The sequence below is a fragment of the Cuculus canorus genome, chromosome 5, assembly GCF_017976375.1.
Source record: "Cuculus canorus isolate bCucCan1 chromosome 5, bCucCan1.pri, whole genome shotgun sequence".
Taxonomy (NCBI): Eukaryota; Metazoa; Chordata; class Aves; order Cuculiformes; family Cuculidae; genus Cuculus; species Cuculus canorus.
In genome coordinates this window covers 34759378-34786211 of record NC_071405.1, presented here as the reverse complement: position 1 = coordinate 34786211, position 26834 = coordinate 34759378, and the positions used below count along the sequence as shown (strand labels likewise).

General features: G+C 38.5%; 1 protein-coding gene across 2 annotated transcripts; it reads left to right on the top strand.

Annotated features, from left to right (window-relative positions):
• The first annotated feature begins 1280 nt into the window (after positions 1 to 1280).
• OVCH2 (ovochymase 2) lies at positions 1281 to 25728 on the top strand. 2 transcript variants are annotated; one of them, XM_054068539.1, is made up of 22 exons: positions 1282 to 1905; positions 5486 to 5593; positions 7803 to 7912; positions 8580 to 8671; positions 9735 to 9907; positions 10881 to 10979; positions 11341 to 11492; positions 12139 to 12334; positions 13662 to 13685; positions 15024 to 15114; positions 15217 to 15350; positions 15745 to 15885; positions 16913 to 17043; positions 17435 to 17528; positions 18309 to 18440; positions 18853 to 18933; positions 19583 to 19769; positions 21259 to 21328; positions 21901 to 22096; positions 22377 to 22528; positions 22855 to 23023; positions 23411 to 23549. In XM_054068539.1, exons 2-22 carry the CDS (start codon positions 5503 to 5505, stop codon positions 23431 to 23433), a joined length of 2538 nt encoding a protein of 845 aa, XP_053924514.1. In that variant the 5' UTR covers positions 1282 to 1905; positions 5486 to 5502; the 3' UTR covers positions 23434 to 23549. The 2 variants fall into 2 exon arrangements, with proteins under 2 accessions (XP_053924515.1, XP_053924514.1); XM_054068540.1 differs by lacking the exons at positions 10881 to 10979; positions 23411 to 23549 and adding an exon at positions 25590 to 25728 and having other exon boundaries at positions 1281 to 1905.
• The last annotated feature ends 1106 nt before the right edge of the window (positions 25729 to 26834 follow it).

Here is a 26834-nt window from a genome sequence, read left to right as displayed (position 1 = left end):
TTGGCTACTACAGCAACTATTGCACTTTGCTTTGCATAATGAAAAAGAGCTTTAGTGCGTTTTTCTCTAAAGTTGTGCTTCTTTTTTCTTTTTTTTTTTTTTTGTACAGGAGATTCAACCAGCTCTTGATGTGTATCCAAAAGCCAAACCTGAATTAAAGACCAAATGTTCTGGGAAACAGTGTCCTGGGGGAGGCGGTTCTTTGGGTTCTTATCCGCTGAGTACTCTTTTGAACATTCTTTCTATTGTACACTTTGTTCTCTGCCCTGACAGGTCAACTGAAGAATTTAGGAGAATGTAGCAAGTTGAAGTAAAAACATTATGAAAAGCTAACCTTTCTTGTTTTACTGCTCCCTCTGAGTCTTTAGTTAATTAGAAGCAATAAAACATAACTAAATGTTTCTCTTTGAGGCAGGAACACTGGCCCTTTCAGTTATGTTGAGTGTTGCAATGGGAACACAGTGGTAGCGGGGGAGGAAATGTTAAAAGCACAAAGTCTCAGTAATCTGCATCCAAGGGAATCTGATATATTAGGCTGACTAATACTTGGGAGGATGTGGAGTGGACGTAAATTGTGCAGGGGTGGTAGTAACTTTCCTGTTTGAACCATGGAGTTACTAGGTGACCATATCTTTTAACTTCTGCTATGCTGTTAAAAGTCTGTAAAGATATTTGCCCTTTCAGCGATCTTCATACCTTAAGAAAAGGGAGTTTGTAATCCCTAGAGTATGGTAGTTGATTCTCCAATATTGCAGAGCATTGCAGACCTGAGGTACGTTTACTAATTGGAGCAAGACAGGAGGTCATTACAAAGCTTGGAAGAGTACGGAAAACTCTGGGTCTGTTTTTAGGACAACACTGTGTCCAAAATCTGGTCTGGCTGAAGTTTTGTTGTTGTTTTAGATATTTTAAATTGTAAGGAGAGATTCCCATTGAAAGGAAAGGACTGATCCGTCTAGTGCATGCATTCAGTCCTCCTCCTTTGCATTGGCACTAGATTTCAGTTTTTGAGTAACAGCTTTGATCAAGAAGCCAATCCAGCTATAAGTGCAAATCCAGCTACATTAGAAAGAAGAATATTCAACTGTCTGCACAGCCTGACCAGATCTGAGGCTCGCACAGGGAGATGACAGCAACAGACACTTCAGTAGAAGATGGGGCACAACTGCCCTCTTGGTCGCAGCCTAAACTTGGGATGCTTTAAAGCTATCATGAACTACAAGCGCTGTGGGAACATGCTTCAGTTATTTGGATCAATGTGAAGCAATTGTCTTCTGTTTTTCAAGAGTTACTGTTTGTTCTTGGTATAGTAACAATCAATCGTCAGCGCTGGTTTCATAAATATATGGAAATCAAATAGGTTCAAAATGGTACTGGCTTAAAACTTGTCTCTGACTTCTTTATAAATATTTATTTGCTTAATTTTGAGGCAAGCATTTTCCTTCCCAAAAGTGTCCCGGCAACTGAAAAGTCATGGATATGAATCTTTTGGGAAAATACATTATTACAGCAAAATTTTAATTTGCCAATATTTTTTACCCAAACCAAGCTATAATCCTCAACAAAGATTAAGTAGGATTCATGTGGCAACGTTGAGGTGAAATTCTGTGGTTTGTCTTTTGCAGGAGCTCAAGCAAGTTTATCAATGATCTCTGCTGGTCTAAAAAAAATACACGACTGCCAACCACGTGAATCCCAGCTGAAGGTGTAACATGGCGGAACAGCATGGTTCTGCTCAGAGATGAGAGAAACCCATGTTTGAGTTGAAGAGTTATATAATGTTTTGATTCTAGGAATGGAGAACTTCAAGGAGGAAATTCCCTCAGATCAAATTGATCTTTGAAGTAACATGAAGACTTTGGCTGAAAAAAAAAAAGGGAAAGAAAATTTAACCTTTCTCACTGTGTGAGTTGTGGTCTTTTTTTTTGGAGCATATTAAAATTGAAGTGAGTTTTGTGCTGTTGTTATGCAGGGTCTTCTATACTCACCTGAGTTCTTTCATTTTGGGTAAATTGTGGGCAATAATGAGCCCATCTTGGGCATTAGAATTGATTTTCTTATTATGTGAAATTACAGTAGGCTAAAATTGGTGAAAAGTAAGTTTGCTGGAAAATCAAAATTCATGCACAAACATAAATACATTTAATACTTATTAAAGCTAAATCTGCTTCTGGTTAAGAACTGCTGGATTAAAAAATGTAATAGTTGAATGATAAGATTTATGAAGTTTAATATTCCAAGACATAATGTCTTGTTTAAACTACGAAACTGTAAATTTTATTGAACTATAGGTTTTCCAGTTTTCCAGCAGTGACCTTGCAAATGGTTCAGATGTTATCAGTGATCCTTAAAAGCACAACCCCCCCATCCAATTTAAATCTGTCTTTTCTACTGATCTTCCAACAGGTTAATTACTAACCACCATTTCCTTCTTGTTTTACCCTCTCCAACCCTCTGTCCCTCACTCCTTGTTCCCCCTTCTCTTAAATTTCACATTGTCACTAGGTGAATAAACTTTCCACCTTTCTTCCTACTCTAACAGGAGGAGCAATGTTAACCAACTTTTCTGGTGAGACTAGAAAGTATTTTTTCACAACTTGCAGCCTGGTTGTCTCAGTGATCCACTAACCTTCACTGAAATGCAGCCTATGTTCCCTCCCACCAGCCCTCAACCTCCTTTGAAACCCTCCCAAAACCAGAAGAAGAGAGCAGCCGCTCTGGAAGCTTCAGCTGATGAATATTGTCTATACTCTTTGCTGTCTCTTGGTGTTAAACTTATTTGTATGTGTGGATGCTTACTTTTTAAGCATCTCCTAGGAAGAAAAAGCTATATATATTTCTATAGCATCAAGCATACTTTGGGGAATAAAATCCTTGTAAATGAAATGCACAGCAAAAGAAGTTAGAGGCCAGACAGACTAACATCAATTCACACTATTATTTTTGGGCTAGAGACTAGCTCTGCCTGCTAAATCATGGATCAGTCCTAGATTTCAAGCACGCGGTCGTTTTGGACACTTGGTGATTTAATGCCTTTGATTTGTCTTCCCACAAAGGTACAGGATGCTAACAGCTCTGTGTTGAGATTCGGAGCACATGCATGGATGGAGATCATGTCATAAGATTTGACCTTTACCGTTCTTTGAGGAGTGATGCTGGCAGGGCTGCCTGCCAAAGCTGCGAGGTTTAGGAGCAATAGCAGTTATCCAGTGGGTGAAGTAGGTAAAATCATTAGTGCCTCTGTCTGAGCACAGGATAAAGAAAACAGCTTCAGGAGAAAGATAAACAGGTAGCAAAAGAGAAGAACAAAAAGTAGTTGGACAAGAAAGCCTGTGCTTACATTTTGCCATCCCAGACAAGGATCGCATTGTAGAGAAAGTGCCTTTCTATGCTTTTTCTTTCTGACGTCTGGTTGCTGCACAGTAAGTGTTGCCTCTCTGCCATAAATTTGAAATGAGCTGATTGTTTCTCCGTTTATCAGTGGGCTGTATGTTTCTATTTCTCATCAGTAAATGGGACAGATGTCATTTGCACAGCATCGCTTATAACTGCAGAGATTGTTTATTCTTTTTTCTATATCATCCTGTTGGATGGCATCATTCCAAAGGATGTCATTGTGGTGGGTGACCAGAGAGCTCTATTGTACATGGGACTGGTTTTGGGTTTTTTGTTTTGTCCCTGCAAAATACAAATGAATTAATGAAGACAGCAACTTTCAAAGTTTTTGATTAGTGCTGGAATGATATTGGTGACACAGGTTTCAGAAGTTGGGTAATTGTGTGGTCTCCACACAACGAGTAGGAAAACTGCAGTCCTAAGAAGTTCTGTATATTTCTAAGAGAACAAACAATTGCAACTCAAAGTTTCTAGAACAGGGTTTGTATTCAGTTGTTTGTTATGAAACTGCATATTCAGAGTAAAATCTAGGGGGTTTTATCCTCTGACTAGCAAAGGAAAATAACAACAAAACCCTAGAAATTAATAAATACATAAATAATTTTTGGGATGTTGACTGATGGTGGATTGGGGGGTATTGTGAAATTCTTGGCAAATAATAGAACATATTCAATAGACTCGGGCTAATGAGTAAAGTATAAAGTTTTTTTCTTTGGGAGCCTGGGCAGAATGAAAAAAACAAGAGTCTTGTCCTTTGTGACGGTAAACACAAAAAGATAAAGTGTTTAATTACTGTTGCAACTTAATTAAAAAAATAGATATTTTGCATAGTGGCATCTCAGTAAATGTACTTTTGATAAGTTATGACTATGAAGATGTTCAAGACTGAAATTTGTACTAACATGCGGGTATTGTTTACCTCATGTTTCTGTATTCAAAGTTTGATGCATTTCCCATGAGAAAATTAAGGGGTTTGTAGGAATATTGAAGGTGGAAATGTTGAATTATTTTTTACAAAAAGGAGAACCTGAGGACCACAACCATGTAGGACAAGAAAAAAAGTAACCACAAACTGTTTTTTCCTGTCTTGTGTAAATATTTCTACGTTCTCAGATATAAACATATCTTGTCCTTTCTGGTATAAATGGGATGTGTGGCCTCTGTCATCCAGAGTAAATCTATTGCTTCTCTTGATGACTCTAATCTCTTAGTTGGTACTTATATATTCCACATGAATTTAAGATGGTTCAGATAGCATTTTGATTGTATTTTTCACTTTGTTCAGGCAATATTTACTAAAACTCATGAAAACAAAATTCTAAGTGGTGAATTTGCAGGTTAATTTAAAATTATGCTTTCTTTTTTGTGAAATCTTTTAGTTCAGCTGCTGATGAGTTCCTTATTTAGGATTTGATTAGCTTTCTAAGGACTTGCGCCTAAACTGCTATTAAAAGTGGAGCTTAGCCATCAAAGGGACTCAGAATTAGTGCTAATGATTGCACCAGTACTGAAATTTATTTTTTAAAAGCTCTGTCCTCCTTAGTTGCCTCTCAAAAATGGAATGTAAATGCCACTCTTCTGAAAAAATTACACTTCAATGTGGAGAGCTATCTTTGTCTTGTACAACACTGAGCATACTGCCAACAAAGTGATAAATTTTTGGTGTGCTTCTCAGGTCTGTAAAATTGGCTAAATATAAATATGAAGTGTACAGGAAGTGTATGAAGTATTATCTCTCAAAAGCTGCAGAAATTGTAAGGGTATATAACAACGGCCATCCTGTTCATGTGTGTTCTGATTCAGTCAGCCTGGGGAAGTAAATTGCAGCAAAGCAAGCAATAACTTCGTTTTGTCATCTTGCCTGAAAAAACTGGTTTTAGGTAAGGCCTTAGCTAGTATTTTAAAGCAAAGACATCAGTAATGGCTTACAAAGAATCATGCTCCATTAAATTTGAAAAACTTTTTTGTGCAGGTAGGTGCACTATGGCTGGATTAATGAGCAACGTCTACTTCAATTAGTTGCTGTTCTCCTGCAATGTAGTATTTGGGTTTCTTGTTCTTTATAAAAATTCTCCTTGTTTTCACTCAGTCATTTAGCACCACAAGATGTGCGTTGCCCCCATTAAGCTGCAGCTACTCCTGTTGGGGATAATGTGTGTTGCAGAGTGTCATGCTCTACCATCTGCTCTTCAGAAAGGTAGGGTGAAAATTTCACATCTCGCTTTAACAGTTTTCTAAGCACTAATGTTTTTGTTCTTAGGCAGTGACAAGTATGGGAGTCAGGGCTGGAACAAAGAAGTTGCACCTATTAAATTTTTGATCCTAAAAGCTCATCGACCTAGACAGAAGGTAGCATTAGAATAAATGGTCTAGTTTTCATTCTTTCTTTTGTTCCAATCCAAGTCTGTAATTGAAAGTTATCTTTTATTGAGTAATTCTTACAAAACATTTTTCCGATTCCTCGATGATTCAGAATGAATAACATTAATATGTAATAAATAATTCAATAAATAAAATTAAATACCCTCAGATTTTCAGCAAGTTAATGAAAGTCATGGTTTAAGGTGTAACCCATCTTAACAAAATACAATGAGTCATCTGTTACATTGTCTTACAGTTTAAAATCCAGAGTATTCTTTTTTTGGAACAATTAGTGATTGCAGTTGTTCTTCTTTCCTTCATGAAGATTTACTGATTTATAGCAAACTGACATAGAAGTCAGATCTTCGCTGTTTCCATAAGTGTTTTGCTTCCATTTTAAATTTGCAGTAGTTAAAACCCAGAAATTTACAGCTTGATTTCCCAAATTCTGCAAATCACTTGTTTTCATTGTAAAAACTCTATTTTGGTTGTCAAAACAGATGTGGCATCTAAATCATCATAATTCTTTGCTCACTTAAGCAGTCCAAACATAGTATTCTGTAGAATGGCATTCTCTTGCTTCTCAGTCCTCCCATGTAGGTGGATGTGATGCAGTTCACACAGAAATCTCTCATCTGACCGAAGAATGACATTGGTCCTGAATCTGTCTGTAAAGCCATCAGGAATCTCTTGGGCTTAACATGTGCCACGGTGCAGAAGACTTTAGAGTTTGTCAGAATATAGATAATATGTTTATTATAATATTAATATAAATATTAACTTGTAACTTTTAAGCTAACCTTGCATACGTTAGGAAAATAGATTTATTCAGTGCTGAAAGAAAAAAAAAAGGAAAGTTTTAGCCCGTGAATCTGATTTTTAAAAATATTTATTTACTTATGCCCATTTCCCCAGTACCAAATTCCTTTCTGTAAAACCTAAATCCTATTTTTAAAAACGTTTTCTCTGTTTCCTCTTTTCCCTTTCTTCACTGTGTCTTTGCACATGAGAAAAAGGTGGGTGCAGTGAGAATTAAGAAAGAATGAAGCAAAATCAGATAAATGAACTGGATCATTTCTATAGGAAGCCTCTTTTATTCAAAAGCCAGGGTTGGTAGCGTTGTGTCAGCATTATTGAGACACCGTAATCAGTTGCATCATCCATGCTAATCCTAAGGACAATTTTAACCTGTTTTTATAGGTGTTGTAAGCTGTACTTTATGGTTTGAAGAATTCCATGTTTTCTAAAGAGTGCATGCAAGTATTGCTTCTCCATCCTTTGAATACAGCCACCTATCTGCCGGAATAACAACACAATATTCCAAATTATGGATGCAAAATTTTTCCCAATGTCATTTTTAACAGAATTTGATTTAAATGTATGAGAATTGGTTGCTTTGCCCCTACCTTTCTTAAATTACTACCAAATCAGTGGTTATCACCACAAATGCTTGTTTCAATAAATATACTCCTTTACAAATCCATAAATTTTATCAGCTCTACTTAGCCACAGTAAATGATAACTATAGTAAGTTAAGAAGAAATAAATTGGGCCCAATGGTAGATCTGTAGAAATTCAGCTTCTGTGTGGGTCGTCAAGGTCTATATGTTCTGCATTTTGATCCTATTGGTCTAAAATAGTTCAAGTGCAAATGCTGAGTGTAAAGAGATTCCTGAAAGAAGTAATGAAATAGTGATTTAGTACCAAAATAATTCCAAAACTTGCTTGAAAAGAGGCTGAAAGTTCAAGTAAGTATGAACATAATGAGCCACATTTGCTCATGGAAGGCAAAATTTAATATCTGTGATACAGTTAAACCAAAAAGTGCTCAGTTGGAGAACTTCTGCAAAATAAAGTAGCCTTTTTCTTAGCCCAATTTAGCCGTAGTCTGGGAAGTTTGTATTAGAAATCATGTGAAGTTTTCTGTTGTGGTTGAGAGATTGCACTGGCCTCTGTGCCAGGCCGTGCCTTCCAATTTTACGTACTAAAAAGCAGAAAAAATCCAGTCTAAGTCTTTCCTTCTTTCCCTCTCTTTTACTCCTCAGATCCTAAGTGTGGGCAGGAAGTTCAAGAAACAAAACTGTGGAGTTACTTTAACTTTTTCACTCGGATTGTTGGGGGAAATGAGGTGAAACAAGGCTCACATCCATGGCAGGTTTGCACATGCAAATGTGATTTTATCTTCAGAACAAAGTCCTGACTTTTAATAGAAATGACAAAACAGGAAAACGGGTATAGTTTGTGCTTAATGACACTTATGGTGTGTTCTTGAGCTCCACTCTGCTTTTATGAAGCAGGCAAAGAGGACAGAGAACCTGTCCTGCTCTGTAAGAAACCTTTGCTTATAATTTATTATTTTGTTTATAATGCGATTGGAAAGAGCATATGTGGATTAATCTACTGTGAAGAGGCACGGTTGAAACTGCTAAAATGTATGACGCTGAGGGACACCACCCTCAGCCCCCACTGTTGTCAAGCATCACGGATTTGCAGCGCTCCCAGTGACCTGCACAGGAAAAATTCTCAACTAACTCGTAACCTTTACAGCGTGCTGGGGACCTCAGTGACTTGGCATTTATTACATGTATGTTGCTTTTATCTACGTAACAAGTCACAGCTGAGTAGAGCAGCAAGGTTTAGGATCTCTTAGATTCAAGGGCCATAAGAATGCCATGAAAGTGTTAGCTTGAAATGCAGCATGACCTTTAGCTATCTGAATCTCCAGAGAATACCTGCCTGTACTCTCTTTTTTCTTCCTCAAATGTGGTCAGAGCAGATATAGAGATTTGGTTTATTTGGTGTGCTTTCTTTATGGGATGCAGGTTTCCTTGAAACGAAGGCAGAAGCATTTCTGTGGAGGCACCATTGTTTCTGCTCAGTGGGTGATCACGGCAGCTCACTGCGTCTTAGACAGGTATGGATGTGATATTTCAGGAGCTGGCTGCAGGTGCAGAAATACATTGATTGTGAAATTGTGTGTGTGCTGTAGCATCTGTTTATGGTGATTACTTACAGGTGCTGTTCTCTCATTTGTAACCAGTATTTTCCATGTTCAAACACAGAGGGAGAAAAAACTAAACCTTTGAAAGTCTCAAATATAATTAAGAATAAAATAAAATTGTAGTGATTGATGGAGAATGATTTTGGAAGTGTAGGTAAAAATCTGTACGTACCTGTAATTATCAGGTGACTGCAAGTTTGGGTTTTTTTCCAGTGGTAGCAACTGTAAAGTATATGCAAATAGACATTGAATTGATCTAGTTGTGACCTTTTGCATTCTGATGGTTTTCAGCCATAGTGCTAAAAAAAAAAAAAAGTATCTGCGAATGCTGTATGGAAGGTTTTGTTATTTCTGAATCTTTATATCAGTGTATTGCCTGGCACTAGAAATATGATCTGTATTTGACACCATATGTGATCCCATCTTGGTCAAATTAACCAATAACTGCAGAGTTTATATTAACTACAGAAGGACAGGCAATATCTAAAGCAATATAAGGATTCCTGACGCAAAAGTAAGTTTGGTGAGTAAATCTGAAGCACTACAAAAAATTTATAATGATTGCTTTTGTGTTTCTTTGGTGCGTACCTGATCTGGTACTAGGAGCCTTAAAGCAGGATTCACTGTGTTTTTAAGGTATAAACTGAGAACGCTGGAGAACTTGTCCTATTTTTTTCTGTACTTTCCTATATCCAAATCTTCCCTCCTCCTTCAAAAGCAGTGTGACCGAACATTTTTAAATGCAAGAAGAGGAGCTGGTTCCTTAGTGGAATGGTCTTTCTTCCCAGTCCTTTTCATCTCCCAATGTCTACTGTGGGGCATAGTCAGCTCTTGCTGACTGTACATATTAAACATAAATCTGAAGATGAAAGTTATTTAGTTATCAGTAGTAATAACCTTCCAGTTTAAAAACAACTATATTTTTTCTTTTCATTTTGAAGACACTGTAGCTGGGCTTTTATTTATTTTTCTACAGGAACCTACTCCAGAACTTGAATGTCACTGCAGGAGAGCAAGATTTGAGGATCAAGGAGAGTGGCGAGCAGACCCTCCCTGTTAAATATGTCATTAAGCATCCAAACTTTGACCCCAGAAGGCCAATGAACTATGACATTGCCCTTCTAAAGCTGGATGGAGCCTTCAACTTCAGTAAGGCCATAGTTATCTGTGATCTTTTTCAGTAAGGAAGGTAAAGCCTTTGTTTCTCCCACAAGCTGCGAGAAGTCTAGAAACTCAGTTTAAACCTATTTCCCACCTGTTAGCTTATACCACTAAAAATCTCCAGAGTATTTTGCAACTTGGTTGTTTAAAATACCAGAGGTAAACCAGAAAAATATATCAGTTGAATTAAATGATCTTTTTCATATGTAATCCTCCCTTGAAGAAAAATATATTGGTCTTTCTACACAGGATATTAAAATTTGGTCTAATAGGTACTTTTTAGCTACTTTTTAGGCGTAGGTGGATATTTCTGCCTCTGGTGAATGGTGAGGCTACTGGAAGGCACATCAGAGCCCAGAGCATTCTGCAGCGGTTTCTGTACCTCACTCAGACCCCTCTGCTGTTGGTCCTTTTTTCCCTTGCGGCGGACTGCAGAAAGGCGCATCCTCAGTAGGGGCAGAGTGGTCATCTGGGGGCTGTAAGGGGGAGGGAAAGGTGAGAGGAGCACAGTTGCTGCTTCCCCATTTCCTGGCCCGTGAGCAACTGTTTCTCAGCTCTACACTAACTTTGCCCTACGGTCAGGTTTTCTGGAAGGCTACTTCACATCACTTGTTATATGGAGGTACATGGGAGAGTCCATCTGATGCCTTGCTCTTGCAAAGGCTCCAGCTCACATCACTAGGTTGCTTGTTCTTGCCACCGCAAAGGTGAGTGGTTGCTTTTTCTAATGGAACTTTTAATCATGATAGCAACTAAGATTAAATTGAAAGGCAAGGCCTGGACTGAAGCTTGTGGTGCTTATGCTTTCTTTTTCTGTTCTAAAATGGAGACAGACGCAAATTGTCAAATTCCAGATGCCACAAAACCAACAATAATTTCTAGTTTTAAAAAGCTAACTGAGAAAGGAAGCTATTTGTTGTGTTCTTTCAAATACTTATTGTTAAAATTCATGTTTATGTGGCAGGTTCATCAGTCTTGCCAGCATGTCTTCCTGATCCAGGTGAAAAGTTTGAAGCAGGATTTATCTGCACTGCTTCTGGTTGGGGCCGTCTAAATGAGAGTAAGCCATTTGGATTGCTCTTTGACATGGAGCTTCATATTGTCTTATTTCTGAAACCAAGAGTTTGATTGGTCACAGACAGGCCAGAAAATAACATCAACCAATCGTAAGAACTGTAATCTCAAACTGGAATCTTTGCCAGCTTCTGTGCCTACCTGTGAATTATCTTAAAAATGGATCACTACGATATATAGACCTGTATTTCAATTTTGGAACATTTTGAAATGTATACAAGTAAAGCTTCTTATGTACTCAAAACTGGATGTTTATGTAGCTGTAGCAAGTGTTCAACTCTTTGCATGTGTGTACTAGCAGTGACATTAAGTTCACATTCCTTTGAATAATCGCTTCTGTATTTCAGATGGAGTACTCCCTCAGGTCTTGTATGAAGTCCATTTACCAATTCTGAACAGTAAGGAGTGTTCAAGAGCATTATCAACTTTAAAGAAACCGATCCAAGGTGACACTATCATGTGTGCTGGATTTCCAGATGGAGGAAAAGATGCCTGCCAGGTCAGCTGAACAAATGTTTCTCAGATGCTCAAGGCTCCGTGTGCCTATGTGTATAAATACACTGTAAAATGTGATATTTGGAATGTATTTTTCTGATGTGCAAATTCTTTCAAAGGTTCTGTATGAGGCAAAACACTTAATTACATGATTCCATTTTAGTTATTGTATGAGCTGTATGACAGATTCCTAAGAGCAATTTTGCAATGTATCCCAGTACAATAATGCTTGGGGCCTTCTGTCTCAGGACACTTGATAAATTAATTAGTTCGTGTTGCTAAAATCCTAAGGAGGGAAGTAGAAAGTATTGCCTTGGATTACAGGAAGGAAAGAAAGTGACATAAAGGTTAAGGGATTGTTCCTTGTCATGGGAGTGAAAAGAAAGCTCCTCACTCCTTTTTACATGCTAAAACACAACAGTTGTGCACCCATGAGGGAATTAGTTTGTCTCTCCCCTTCTTGACAATCCTGACTAATCACAATAAAAAAAGACTCTCTTCACAGATTTTTTTTTAGAATAACTATTCCTTATGTTGCAGGTGTGTTAGTATGGCACAAAAGAGAACTCTCTAAACTCTTGGAGGCTCACTTAGTAGCGTGCATGCAGTTCTTTAGCTGTGGCTTGTGGCTTTTACTTGTCGTTTTACAGGGAGACTCAGGAGGCCCCCTTTTGTGCCGACGTAAGCATGGTGCCTGGACTCTTGCTGGTGTGATCTCCTGGGGGATGGGATGTGCTCGTGGCTGGATAAATAATGAGAAGAAGAAGCATTACGATAGAGGATCTCCAGGAATATTTACAGACCTCAGCGCAGTGCTTTCCTGGATTCAAGAGAACATGAGTGCAGGTGTTAGTCTCCACAGTATTGGGTCCCACACCTTTGATAACTCTTCTGTCTCATAGTAATATTTAATTTTCTTTTATCTTTTTCAAGATATAACACGTATTTCCCCCATTTTTCATAGCAAAGCACTATAGCATTTCACAATGACTTTAATTAGTTGCCAAAAAGAAACTGAGAGCATTGTAAATGTTTGCTTCTCTTCCACTTTGCCTCCTACTTGGTCTAGATATGTGCGTGTTTATGTATATATATATTTAGACTGCTATTTTTAAAGTGGGAATTTCACCATTTCAAAGTATCTAAAATTCCACACACACCTCTTCAAAGTCACTTGTCATTTTTCTCAGCTAAAACATCTTGGATCAGACATTTGACTACATGGGGAAAAGTCATGCTCTCAGACGTGGTTTTGCTTGCTCTGCCCAAAAGGCTACGTATGCCATCCATGCAGGGGAACAGCATAAAAACTATGTATCACTTCCAAAGTCATGGAGCAGGAGATATAAACAACAATTTGTCCAAGGCTGAACTTCACTCAGGCATCAAGAAACTGATTTAATGTTTTCTTCCAGTTTGGGCTACTTTATTTAAAAGTCCTCTCCCATTAGAAAACAGCTTCAACTGGTTCTTGTAGAAGCAGAAAGAGAAAAATTAAGTCAGAGAAAAATGAAAAGGGTTTAGCTTCTGAAAAATATTTTGATTTTCAATTAAAAAAATAGAAAAGAGAGATGGGGTCTTTTTATTAAAACAATACTGGTTTGTTCCTTTTATCAGGAAAAAATAATATGATTAGCTATTGTTGTAATTGAAGTGTGTTGGCTCTAGTGAATAGAAAAAGCAGTTCAGTAAGTAAAGTGAAAACACAGTTCTCAGTTGCACTACACTAGCTTTTGCTTGCTTTCTCACTCTTATATTGTCACACTGGTGCAAAAGATCTTAACTGTAATTGCTGTTAGGCTTACTGTCTTTGTGTCCCTGATGTGGTGCCAGCAGTTGGATTCTGCTACCCTTACTTGAAATGTATTTCCTCAACAAGTATGTAAAATGACAGTACTGTGCTGGTCAGGCTGAGCAGGGGCTTATTGATGTATGATTAATTCTAGAATTGTTTATTCCAAAGTCAGCATTGCCTGAACTTGCAATCTTGCTTTAATTCTAAGCCTAGTTTATTGTAGGCATTATGTCCCCAGGAATAACTTGAATTTGCCTCAGTGCTAGCTGTATAAAATTACCATTTCACTTGGATAAAAATAAAGCTTACATTGTGAATAGGAAACTACAATAATTTATTCTTCTTTTTCTACCCCCTTCCCTATCCCTCTTGTTTTAGATCTGAAAATGAAAAGCCCCACAGGTGAGTAACAGTCTTCAGTGTTAGAGCATAAAAAGACCCTAGAAATAGTCTGATATCTAATCTATGAAAGACGAAATGTGAAGAAACTTGTCTCATCAAAGCACTTTTAAATGTATGCTTTAAATGTATACCTTTTTCCTCTGGGTTCTGTAAAAAAATAACGTATGTAGCATTGTACTTATGTACTGATGACTTCAAAAAGGAATTTTCCTTAAGACAGCTACATATATAAAGCTATATTTTTATTGAAATGCAAATAAAATTAATGGAAAAAATGTAGAACAGAACCCCAAGCAATGCCTGAAATCTAATTTGTGAAGTTGATTCTGTATGAAAATATAGATTCTAGATAGAAAGTGTGAGTTATATTAATAGAACTTTTGCAGAATCTATGATGAATCTGTCTGCTTGTGTGATGTCTAGTTTTATGAATAAGATGTGATATACTCCCCTGAATATAACATGTTTTTAAATCAAAGTTTTACTTTGATTCTGCCATACTTACATTCTTGTTGGACTCTGTTATCTAAGTATAAGTTCACATAAAAATATTAGAAACAATTCTTGTGAACTACATCTTAAAATTTTAACTTCAGTAATCCATAGTGAGATTTCTCGGATGGTAAATGAGCATGTGGTCAGTTTGTATAGACTTGTTGTGGCCAGTGAGAACTGGGTGTTTAAGTGCTGTTTGTTTCTCTGAAATTTTTAACTGGTCTTCCTAGAATGCTTCAGGTAAGATAATCTTGTCAGTTCATGACTCCTTATATTTGTTTTCATATACATAGTTATTGATAAATGTCTTACTGGCTTACCTTGCAAGGAGAAGGAAAAGCAAGACAATATTAATTTTGTAAGTAATTGTATTTCTAGTGACATTTATTTGGAGAGGAATTTTTCTGCTTCTTCTTTTAAAGTGTCTTTAATACCTATTGCAAAACTCTCCTGTAGGAATGTAGCTAAGGATGTTATTCCAAAGGGGCTGCAATGAATAGTTTTCTTACATCTTGAGGTACGCATTTTTCCTCCCTGAAAATTACTTATACTGAAATCCTCATTTACCAAATAATTTCTTTAAGGTTAAAAGCAAGCACTGACATTTTATAATAAAATATGATGGTGCATTGGCAGTACTTATTTTTTTCTCCAAAAATATGTGTTTTAAAACTGACTTACCATAATTCCAAATAAAGAAGACTCAGCATCAGTTTGCCAGAAGAATTGAGGTAGAGCTGACCCTCCCAATATTCTCTGGGTGTTTGAGCTTTTTGGTGGAACGGATGACTGCATATGTGTCAAACCTGATTCCTTCTATTTTATTGTAACTGTACAATGCAGCATTTTGTAGCATTCAGGATGGGAAGCTCCCTGGCAGTGAAGGAGAATTACATTTTCCTGGAAGTCCCAAAGAGTTTTATCAAAACCACCAGTAAGTAGACAAAACACAGTTTTCCCCAGAAACTATTCCCCATACTTGTGTGGCTGTTTTTTTGTTGCAGTTTTGTGAGTAGGGACTAATTTGTTGTTCCAGATTGTGTGTATGGACTCTGTTTGTACCAGAAGGATATTATGTATTGCTTCGTTTCTCCCGCTTTGATATAGAGCCAGACCCATTTTGTGACTATGATTCTTTATCAGTCTATTCAAAAGACGACAGACTTGTTGGTGAGTTACTGTCTCCTTGTTCTTTGCAAAAATCTGTCAGTGTACAGATTATTGGCATCATTCTAATGGCAAGCACACACAAAGAGGACGTTGCAGTTGATTATGTTTTACTTATGATGTATTCATTGTGATGTATTATCTAAAATAAAAGACAAAGAATGTGGGAAGCGAAAAGAATAGGAAATGACTGATAGATAACTCTGTCAATTGTGCTCTTGGTTTTTAATAGCATGCATCTTTTATTTGGCTAATGGATTAATAGCGTATGTAGAGGAATGGATAGGCAGTTTCCATCTTTAAATTTGAGTAGCCAAAAACTTAAAATGGTGCATTCAATTATTCTCAAGTGACTAAGCACATAAAATGGTGATTATTCTCTAATATTATATTTCAGGAAAATTCTGTGGAGGAGATCTTCCATTACCTATTTTGATTGGCTCCAATAGTTTAAGACTGAAATTTGTTTCTGACAGCAAAGATTATGGAACTGGTTTTTCTATGACCTACAAAGCTCTTACACCAGATATCGTTCCCAGTAAGTCTATCTCTAGTAATAAACCTGTCTGAGCTCTTGTGTGGTGGCCTGAAAAACGTTTTCAGGATGAAATAAATAAAATAAATCTCCTATGTTTGGAGCTAGATGATCTTTAAGGTCCCTTCCAACCCAAACTATTCTATGATTCCATGGTTTCTCTGTGTGGATGATGTTATTATAAGCAAGGTAAGTGTCCTTAGACTGCCATGTGATGTTGTGCAGAAACTGGGATGTCAGAAATAGATAGGATAGACGCTCTTGAGACAAGCACTCCTTTAACTTTGCCCCTTCTCCATCCAATTATAAAAGATCTCATTTCTTTCCCTACTTCCAGAATGTTTTAAAACTTAGTTCATAAGATTACTCAAATAAGCAGACTTTCCAGATGAAAGCTGCTTTGCTAGTCCCAAGCGTGCTTTCCTGGAGGAGCCCTGAGAGAGGCAGCTAATGCCAAGATATATATGTAGAGGAGAACTGCTTTCAGTTTTGTTGTGCAGAGTGGTTCATCATCACTAGGGGCTGTCTGCTGAGTCTGGATAATCCAATTACAGGCAGACATCTGTTTTTCCTGTTTCTGAAGTTGTTCCAACTAGTGTCTTTCCTTTGCAGAGTGTAAGGACAGGGTGCAGGGAGGGATCTCCTCTGAGGGACTCTGTCAATGCATAGCCCATTAGGAAGTCATATCTGCTGGTTGTGTTTTATGTCTCCACTTTGATTTCCAAAGAAAGTTGGCAAATGTTCTTCTGACATGCCCGTGTCCTGCGTTTCTGGCACCTCACACAGCTGTGCCTGTAGCCAAAAGAGAAATGCTGTATTCATGGATTGAATTGCTCTTCTGACAGGGAACAGATCAAAAACTTTTTGTATCTTTTTCATGCCAAAGGATTTAGCTTCCTCCTGTTGTTCTGTTGTCTTTCTCAGATGTGTGAAAATACCACAAGAGTTTTTCTGGATTAGATTTTATTTTTTGATGAATGATTTAATAGGAAATCACAGTGACTCCATTTTTGTTTTCCTGGCTTTCCAGATTCTGGCTGTGAGTCCATAGCTGTCTTTTTTGAAGAAAGGGTGTTACAAAGCATGCACTACCCGGAGCCCTACAGCAACGTGGCAGACTGTCAATGGATTTTTTTTGCACCAGCGAATCATGTAATCAAGGTATAACATGAGCCCTTCTTGTGTCTACAGAATGAGAGTGGGCAACATTGAGGTAAAAAGAAATTATGCAGCTAAGGACAAACAATATCAAGCAATACAAGTGTGAATAATGCTGCTGGATACAGTTAAGAGAAACCACTCTCCACCCCAAAAGCCAGATATGCTTTGATTTCTCCTTTAGGTTATAGTAAAATAGGATTTCCTGGTTTAAATTTTATCATGACAGATTCTTCTAGCAAATGTAAGATGTTGTGTATCACCTGTGAGATGTCTGAAAGTCACATAAACCAAACACTAACGCAATCATTGAGAATACTAAAAGCACTATGTAGATCTGTGAATTTTTCTTTGTGAATTTAACAAGGTTTACTTTTCATGTTTTTATTCAAAGCTTACATACCAGTCATTTGAAGTAGAAGATAGTGAAGATTGCTCTCATGATGCTGTGACTGTGTATGAAGATGTGGGAAAAGAGGAGGAAATTGGTTTGACTTTTTTTTTTTTATGTATTTTGGGGATTATTTCTCTGACTTTTACTAGCCCTATTTTATAGTCTAAAATCTAGTACGCCTCTAAAGTGTCAGGGTATGTAATAGGGTATTACTTTTAGTACCTTGAAAAATACTTTCAGGAATTGCTGCATCTGTTCTACTTAGAGGCAAAAACACATTGAAGAGAACAGTTTTGTGTATTAAATTTCTGTATGAAATACAGTTATGAACTAATGTAAATGAAGAAAAGGGCATAACAATAATTTATTTTTATGGCAATGATCAGGTACAGAAAGCACCCAAGAGATGTCCTTTTCATATTCCAGTCGTTTGTTGCTCTGATGCGCATTTGTGTAATTCTTGCCACCTTGCTGGAGATTCCTCTGGCTTGCATTGGTGGGGAGAGGAAGACCTGTCCCAATCAACTGATTTCAGCACTTGCTGGTGCTGAGACATTAGCAAGGGAAAATCAAGTTTCCAGTGTGTTCTGCAGGCAGTGGCAACCTATGAGCATGAGTCCTGCAAAAGTCTCTTACGAAATAGTGTGAAAGTCTTCTTGTTCTTATAATTACTGAACAAGGACACACCGACAAGAATAACAGAACAATCCTTCTACCTCAGTGTACTTATCTCTGCTCCTTTCTTGTGCACAGTTATTTTTTACCCTCCTGTGAAAGCTAGAATACATAGAATATTAGGTACCCACTGCTGGAAGAGATAAAGATGAAAAAGTACACGTTAACCTGCAGTGAACTTTTGCTTTCTCATCTTTAGCCAAGTCTTGTGGATTTGAACTACCAGCACCTGTTCTAAGCTCCTCTGCTGTGATGTTGGTTGTCTTCCACTCTGATGAAACAGAGACCTTTGGAGGATTCAGAGCTACAATCTCTTTTGTTCATGTGACAGGTAATAGAAGTAACTTGTCAGGCTGCCTCTTTGGCGCAGCACAAAGGGCTCTTCAGTGAATCTGGCTATTCCCAATTATTTTGCTCTAGGAGGTTTTCATCTAAGAAACTGTTTCAGTGATAAAACTGTACTGTGAACCTATGGAAGTATTAAACAAAGGACTTAATGAGTGTGCGAAGAGAAACAATGAATCTACCCCAAACCTCAGAAAGGCTTTTTGTGTAAGGCTGTTTTGATGCCAGTGTTTAACTGGCACTTTACTACCATGTGAAGATGTACTAGCACAGATCCCTACCATAGAAATCTATTCCTTCTACAAAAATTATAATAAAAGAAATAAAAGTGATAATTGTAATAAAAATAATACCACTCAAGGTGGCCTACTAACAGATTTGCTGTTTTCATTTGCTAGATTTAGATACTTTGGATTCAACTAGTGAAGCAGAATTTGAAGATATGGATATGAGTGAAGAAGCAGCACAGGTTACAACAGGTAAGTCAACTCAGGTTACATTTTCTTCATGGGACTAGGGAGTACCTTTTGAGCTACAATTTAAATGGTGTTTTCTCCAAATAGTTAATGGATGCACTCTGAGTTGTCCCAGAATTTTTCATGAAGATATTTTGAGGAAATAAAGAGATGAATAAATTACACTTCTATGCTTTATCTTTAGAACAGCAGAACCTAATTTTTCTTGTTTCCTTCATCTTGTTAAGTCATTTACAGGAAGGCAGTGACATTACTTCAGCTTCTATGCCAGTTTACATCTACTTGCTTTGGTCAAGATAACTGCAAAGAGTAGTAGTTGAAAATAATAACCAGCATTTCAGATCTTCTATTTTTCCCTCCAATACTTTATGGAGAATGTGATAAGACTATATTCATTGCAGGTTTAAGGCTAAAACATTTGAAGCAAAGTAGTTGCTTTGATCTCGGTGAAGCTCTGGTTTTGCTAAGATCATCTTCTCATGCTGTCTGTAGACACTGAGATCCTTCGTAATATGGGAAGTTGAGAGATTTAGCAAAAAGGGGAGCAGGAAAGCCTGAGAATTTGTGGAGTAGTTCTTAATTGGGCTGTTCTTTGCTTCTCCAAATCTTAACCTCTAAAGAATTCTTGAGACACCAGTGTTCTCTGTTTCAGATTATAGTTGTGGAATGCCTTCAAATCAGCCCAGGTTCATCTTCAGCAGGATAATTGGAGGTGAAGAAGCTATACCATACTCATGGCCTTGGCAGGTCAGTGTACAAATTTCAGATGAGCATATCTGTGGAGGAGCAATTCTTGCCAAAGAATGGGTTGTCACAGCTGCTCACTGTTTTCATTCTAAGTAAGTACACTGAGATGAGCTCAACCCTGGGAACGTTTGTGATTGTACAGTGTTTCTCTGCAGCATAGTGGTTCTGCCCAGGATGGCGGGCACAGTTTAGATTACCACCTTCTTGCAGCTCACATGGGCATAGGATTCTTTTGCACCACGCGCATGTGGTATGACCATAATGGCTGTTAGGAAGTAAGTAACTTATTTCTGTAGGCTTGATTTTCATTCAGATCAGTTTTCAGAACAGATGATGAGATACTAAGTTTCTTGTCAGCCATGGCTTACTCTTAGGTAACTTTGTGTTTGGGTCATTTACAGAGCATGTTTTCATCCAGGTAGAATCAACCTATTAAAAAATTACTGTATTTGTCTAGATTTTGGAGGATGTGCAGGAGGTGTTTGTGCCATTCACTTTTTAAGAGCATATCAATCTATTAGATCAGATTACATTTTCTGTCTTTATTGAGAGGAGTCAAAAAGGATAGTCTGTGTGACTTTTAGACTCTTAAAATACTTCCTAAAATGCAATTTGTTTATTCATCTTTTAAGCTGAATGCTACATGACTATTTCAAATTTAAAATTAATCACAAATACATTAATTTAAAATTTATGTACCATGGGTCATTAAAATATTTTTTTAAAAATCCTCCCAGAGTTGCTGTGATAATTAGGTATTTTGGCCTGTTTTCAAATAAATTGCAATTACTTCAAAATGGGGGTGAGCTTTCAAGAGCTGCCAAAGATACCTAGATATCTATATTTTATATAAATATATTCTATATTTCTTTGATTCTTTTCCTCACTCCAACAAAACTGGGCATCTGAAATGCAAGTGGTCTTTTGAATTTTGGGCTTTGCCTTCTGAGTTTCTAAATATTAGTTTGCGAAATTTTATGTCAAGAGCCTTATTGTCATTGTGTGTTAAAGTTACTGCTTTAACAGGTCTCTTGAGGAGGAATTGCTCATTGCAATCACATCAGAATTTGCCTACATGGATAAATGATTCTACACAACTAATTTCATCAGAGATTTATGACAGATTTTTCAGGTAGTGAGAGGATTGAGTTGAGAAATGAAAAGGCTTGTAATGAAATGTTTCTGTTGCATTTCTTTGTATAATTCGATAGGTAGTTATGTTTTAGAGTCACACTTTTTTTTTCATGAAGAAGGTAGGGACCAGCACTGTCCCTGGATGATGTGGACCATGCAGACCCTGTGTTCTGCATGAAACACTCTCAGTCCTTATAAAATTGACGTTTCTCTCAGTTTGCTGTGTGCTTGAGAGATCCTACTGCCTTATGTTTCATGCTCCCTATAAGACAGCGGAAAGGTTTCCGCAGGTTTGCATAAGACTATAGGCTTCAGGAGTTGTTGGCCTAGGAAATATGTAGGGCCCTCATATCATTTTTGGGTGGAGGAGATTTTAAGATTCACAGGTTTCAAGAATGCTATTACACGAGCCTGAGAAGGTACTTAATTTATATTTTTTTTTTTAAGGGAACTATATAGAGACTTATGGACGGTGGTAACAGGACTTCATGATCTTACAGAGAAAGAATACAGACAGGTACTATCAGTTCTGCTTAACAGTAAAATACAAAACAATTTTGTGAAAGAGTTTTTAATGTAAATTCATCTCCCAAATTGCTCATGATGCAGCAATCTAACAGCCTACATTCTGACCTTAATCTGCATTTACACAAGAGCTTTAGTGTGAAAATTTCAGAGAAATTGTGTGAGTATAAGACCTATGCCTTCACCAATAATGTAATCCAAAGCTTGGTATCCTGGAGGCTGTGTGAGTGAGGAATGTATTGTCTCTAAAGTATCTGGTGACTGTTACCAAGACAGACATAACTGAGGCACAGATCTCCACTCTGCTCAGACTGGAGAAATGGTTTTCCAAGGCCCTCTTCCTACACTTGCTGGATGAAGTTTCCTGCATGTTCCCTGATCCATGTCCAAGAGGTATAATCTTGATCTGTTAATATAAGAAAGCCGGTGACTTGATCAGCTGCTTTTAAATCCTCCTCTTAAGGCATCTCACATATATGCCTTGAAAATTTTATAAAATCAAAATTACTTAAAGACTCAAATTCCTAAGTCATTCAGAAAATGTCAATGCCCTTGCTTTCCTAGAAAAGGTCAATAAAGCAGTATATTATACATCCAAGTTTTAACAAGACCACTATGAACTCTGATATCGCCTTACTGCAACTGTCGGAGCCCTTAGAATTCAACGACTACGTGCGCCCAGTGTGCCTCCCCACCAAGGAGGAGGTGGTTCAGCCCTCGAGGGTGTGTGTTGTCACAGGATGGGGTGCACAGGAGGAAGGTATGCAGTCTTTACCATTTTGAAGTTAGAGCATGCTGTAGCTGTGTCTTAAATACTACATTCTGTGTTGTAACATTCATTCTGTTTATACATTAGTTCCTGAGCAAGAGAGGCGTTAAAAAGTTTTCACTTGCGTAAGCTCAGCTAGAAATGCAGGGAAATGGGTGGGAGGAAAGAAATACGTAATTCAGATTAAGACCATTCCAAAAAGAGGAGGCGTAAAGCTTCTTTCTGGAGTTACCATGCCTCTGCTGGTTTCTGAGATGTCTTTTACTTCAAGACAGAGAAAAGGGGAAAAAATTGTATCAGCTGGAAGTCCCCATCCTGATGCTTGACATGTGTCAGAGCTATTACATAAATCTTCCCACTAAAGTGACCCAGAGGATGATCTGTGCTGGATTCCCTCTGGAAGAAGGCAAGGACTCATGCACAGTAAGTTGCGCACATCACCTTTGCCTTCTCACACTTGGGGTGTGGCAAGATGGGTTCTGAAAAGGGGAATGCTAAAACCTCACTAAAAGCTGTTTTGCAAACAAGCTGCAGCTGAATTACAGCAAAGACTCCTTAAAAGTAGGATTTTAATTACTCATATTGCAATAATAGATACTTCCCTTGAACAAAGATTGCTTCGTTCTCTGCTTTTTAAAAAATGGAAACTCCCAAATACATGACCAGCTGGGGCCTCTCATAACTGAACTGATATTTTAAACATAAGGACTGAAGTTACCTCGTAACAAGATTTCTTTGTCCTTGTGCAGGGTGATTCGGGTGGCCCATTAGTTTGTCCTTCAGAAGATAACTCAGGATTTTACACCCTTCATGGAATCACCAGCTGGGGCCTGGGCTGTGGAAGGAAGAGCTACCCAGGAGTGTACACAAATGTCAGTGCTTTTGTTGACTGGATCAAGCAGAGTGTTAACAGTAGTGGTAGGTATGAAAAACACAATTAAATGAATCCTTTTGCTGTTGCTAGATACTTAATTTGAGGTCTTTTCCTCATATCTTGGCTGTTTAAAATACCCCTAGCTAAAGGCCCAGAAATAGGAATCTAAATCAGTAGTCCCTTCTGAAAATCTTATTCTTTCCAGATTTATTAATATTCCCCTCTCTACTCTTTTTCTCATATTGGTGAAAATGTTTTCCTTACTGCTGCTTTACTGCTGCTTTACTGCTTTGCTTCTCATAACTGGGAGGCGATAGGGAGGCGTGACCTGGCACATGATGACAGCTGAGTCCACTTCAACAAGCTTACAGGCTGCATTTGTTGATGATATTTGCAAAGTTTACCCTGTTTTATTTTTCTCCTTTCTGTAGATCTCCCTGTTTTCATGGTGTGACATCAAAAGAGCAGTTCTGATGGGGAACATTGGAAAACACTTCCAAACCACAAATGTCACTGAAAGCAAAATTTAGAAAGAGTGTGTTAGTTCACGATTGATGAACAGATTCCAAAGTAGCTGATACTTATTCTGGTGAATTTACTGCTGATTTACCTGAACTGAGACTTTGGCTTTAAGTGCTTGAGGCAGAAACAAGTTATCTGCAGGCTTCTGTCACTCTGTTAATCTGTCTCAGAAGGAAAAAGAGGGAAAATAAGCACTATATACTAAATGTGAAGCATGTCCTTGATTGTAGTATTGGAGAGCATAAAAATACTGTGAAAATGAGATGAAATTAGTACCTGTCTAAAACTGGAGGGGCAGTCTGTCACCTTTCTGTTAAGGTAAATGTTACCTCTGGCTCTGAGAGGAGCTAGGCAGTGGCAGCAGCAGTGCATAACTGAGGAGCAGAACAACATTGCCAAATCACTAGTGATGTGAATCAATCCAGTTGCTGAGAAAAGGATGTTTTTAATAGCTATTCCTATTTTAACAAATTATATGTTGTTTTAAAAGATAGAAGTGTTTGAAAAGACAGGTATTACAGGCCAAGGGCCTTTGTTACCAGTCAAGAACAGACAGCTATCCTAATTAATCTATACCTATAATTAAAGAGGTACTGTGTAATCCACACACTGCAAACTGAGCACATTTACTAGTAAATAGTAGTTTGTTTAACACCCAAATAGCTGCTTACACAAGAAATGGTGATGACAGGCTCCAATTAGCTTTGCAGACTGTTTTGTGCACAATCTTAGTGTTTAGAAACTCCATCAGTATGATAGTACAAAAGGTAACACAAATATAATCCTTCTTGACTCAATGGCCTGGTAAAAAACTGTCGGAGTGGGAGGCGGACCTGGAGTAACGATGGAGTCTCAGTATGAGTATGATTGTTCTCTCCAGCCACTGATTTCGTGACAATATCTGCCACTTCTTCCCTTGCGGCTGCTGCGAATGTATTTGTCCTTCAAATCCTAATAGGGCTTCCTGAAGTGGTATTACATTTCGTAACCACCACTCTAGGTCTACAGCATTAACTGGAATGCTAATGTCTGCGGGTTCTTGACCGCTGATCTCAGTAATTCGAGATCTGCCTTTTCGTACTAACTCTGCCACAGCTTTGGGTCTGGTTTGAATGCTCGTTTTTGGCTGCACACCCAGAAACACCCGTTCCAATACCCAGAATGATTCAGGTTTATCAGTTCTCTTGCTACTGGCAACGGCAGGGTCATTCAGGTCTCTATCCTTCCCAGATTCCCCTCTTTTGTTTTGCTATTGACAGATGACTGCATATGGGGATTCGCTATTGTTACAAACCAAAAGCGAGATCAGTAAATTCAGTATCTTCCGAGATGACCAAGATGTTTGTAAGCAATGATTGATTTTTTGTAAAAGAGTCCTTTGATCTGCAGTAAGCTCAATTTTACAGGCTGGGTCGGCATTGTGCAACAACACAGTCAAGGGAGCAATATCATAAATTGTTCCTCCCCTAGAGAGATAAGGACTTCCAAGCTGAAACAAAACAAAAAACCTTCACCTTCGAACAAAATCAGGAGTAAGGGCAGGGAGGAATGGAGGGGGGAAAAACCTCACACACAGCCACGGGGCTGGGGGGGAATAGGGCCGGGGGCAAACTCACGCACAGCCACAGGGCTGGGTTTTTTCCATTTTCTTTTTCTATTTTCTACGTTCTTTTTGTATTTTTCTATTTTTTTTCTTTCAGTTTAAAATTGTGTCCTCTGCAGCCTTTCACTTCAAAGGTCCCAGGTAAATCTACCTGTTTGCCGGCTTAGTGGACGTTTGAGATTGAAAGGTCTCAGAGTTGCATTTTTAAGATTAATCAAAACAAACAGAGGCTCAATCTCCTATAACCAAAACCCAATTTGCAAATCTTACAAACGTTTAAAGCGCTTTAAACACACACACGCATACACACACAGAACCACTCTTTTGAGAGCTGGATTAATATACCTATACAATATTGTTTACGACCGGTCAATAAGAAGAGCACGATGGTATGAATATTTAAACTATACACGGTACCGAACACATACAACACTTAAAATATGCACATATATTGTAAGATAAGGTTTGTATTAATTGTTTGACAGGTAACAGTCCTTGGTTGTTGCAGCGTTTTCGTGGCATCTTCTTCCTCCTCTGATTCCTCGCTAGCCCGACAGCTTTGCCCACCCCGCACTTTATCAGTGCAGCCGGCTACTGTGGGCACTTCCGGTTCCTCTGTCATTGCACTTCCGCCCTCTGATGGGTGAACATCGGGCGCCTCCGGCGCACTGGGGCCGTCTATGTCCTCAGACGCATTCCCCCTTTTTACAGCCGGATTTAAGAGCTCGCAGACGCTGGTACAAACTTTCCCAGTCATTCCTTTCATTGGGTAATTCTGGCTCAACCCAAAGAAAGCTCTCATACGACTCGTCGTGGTGCGATGAGTTTCAGCCGGCGGATTGGGGGAGGCTATGGCGCGCACAGCGGCAGCGGCAACTTTTGACTCCGCCTTCAGCGCTTGTAAAGTATTAACGACAGTTCGCCAAGTTTCCCCACAGCCCCCAAAAGGCTTTTTGCCCTTTTTCGTGATCGTGCAGTCCCCCCGAACAGCTTTAACTTCCTTTTCATCCTTGTCGGTTCCTGATATAGTCTTTTGCCACAACGTTTCTCCATAATCTCGCCACTCTGTAACAAAAAACATCGTGTGCGGATCAGTAAAGTGTCCCCATTTTCTACCTAAATGTAGAAGTTTTATCAGCAGTTTTGCGGGCAGTTCATGCCCTCTCTTAGAGAGGATTCCCGCAAGTAGCGTTGCCTCAGCTTCTGTTTCCAGCAGTTTTGCGGGCAGTTCATGCCCTCTCTTAGAGGGGATTCCTGCAAGTAGCGTTGCCGCAGCTTCTATTTCTATAATTATCCCTAAGGGGCGAGGAGCGACCTCACACCAGCGTCTACCTTGACTATGCACAGGCAGCGCTTCCCTTAGCCACGGTTTCCCACTCCCCTCCTCTAGCTGCTTACCGCAGTCTCGGAGAAGTTAAAGGCGTCCTGTGACCATCCTCTGCTACCAGATGTCGGAGTGGGAGGCGGACCCGGAGTAACGATGGAGTCTCAGTATGAGTATGATCGTTCTCTCCAGCCACTGATTTCGTGACAATATCTGCCACTTCTTCCCTTGCGGCTGCTGCGAATGTATTTGTCCTTCAAATCCTAATAGGGCTTCCTGAAGTGGTATTACATTTCGTAACCACCACTCTAGGTCTACAGCATTAACTGGAATGCTAATGTCTGCGGGTTCTTGACCGCTGATCTCAGTAATTCGAGATCTGCCTTTTCGTACTAACTCTGCCACA

What these genes read in the sequence shown, in the direction of transcription:
- OVCH2 (XM_054068539.1), top strand. Translation starts at nt 5,503, where the DNA reads ATGTGCGTTGCCCCCATTAAGCTGCAGCTACTCCTGTTGGGGATAATG. An exon ending in TTGGGGCCGTCTAAATGAGA is followed by an intron (nt 10,980 to 11,340) that starts GTAAGCCATTTG and finishes TCTGTATTTCAG; the next exon opens with ATGGAGTACTCCCTCAGGTC. An exon ending in GAAAATGAAAAGCCCCACAG is followed by an intron (nt 13,686 to 15,023) that starts GTGAGTAACAGT and finishes TGTACAATGCAG; the next exon opens with CATTTTGTAGCATTCAGGAT.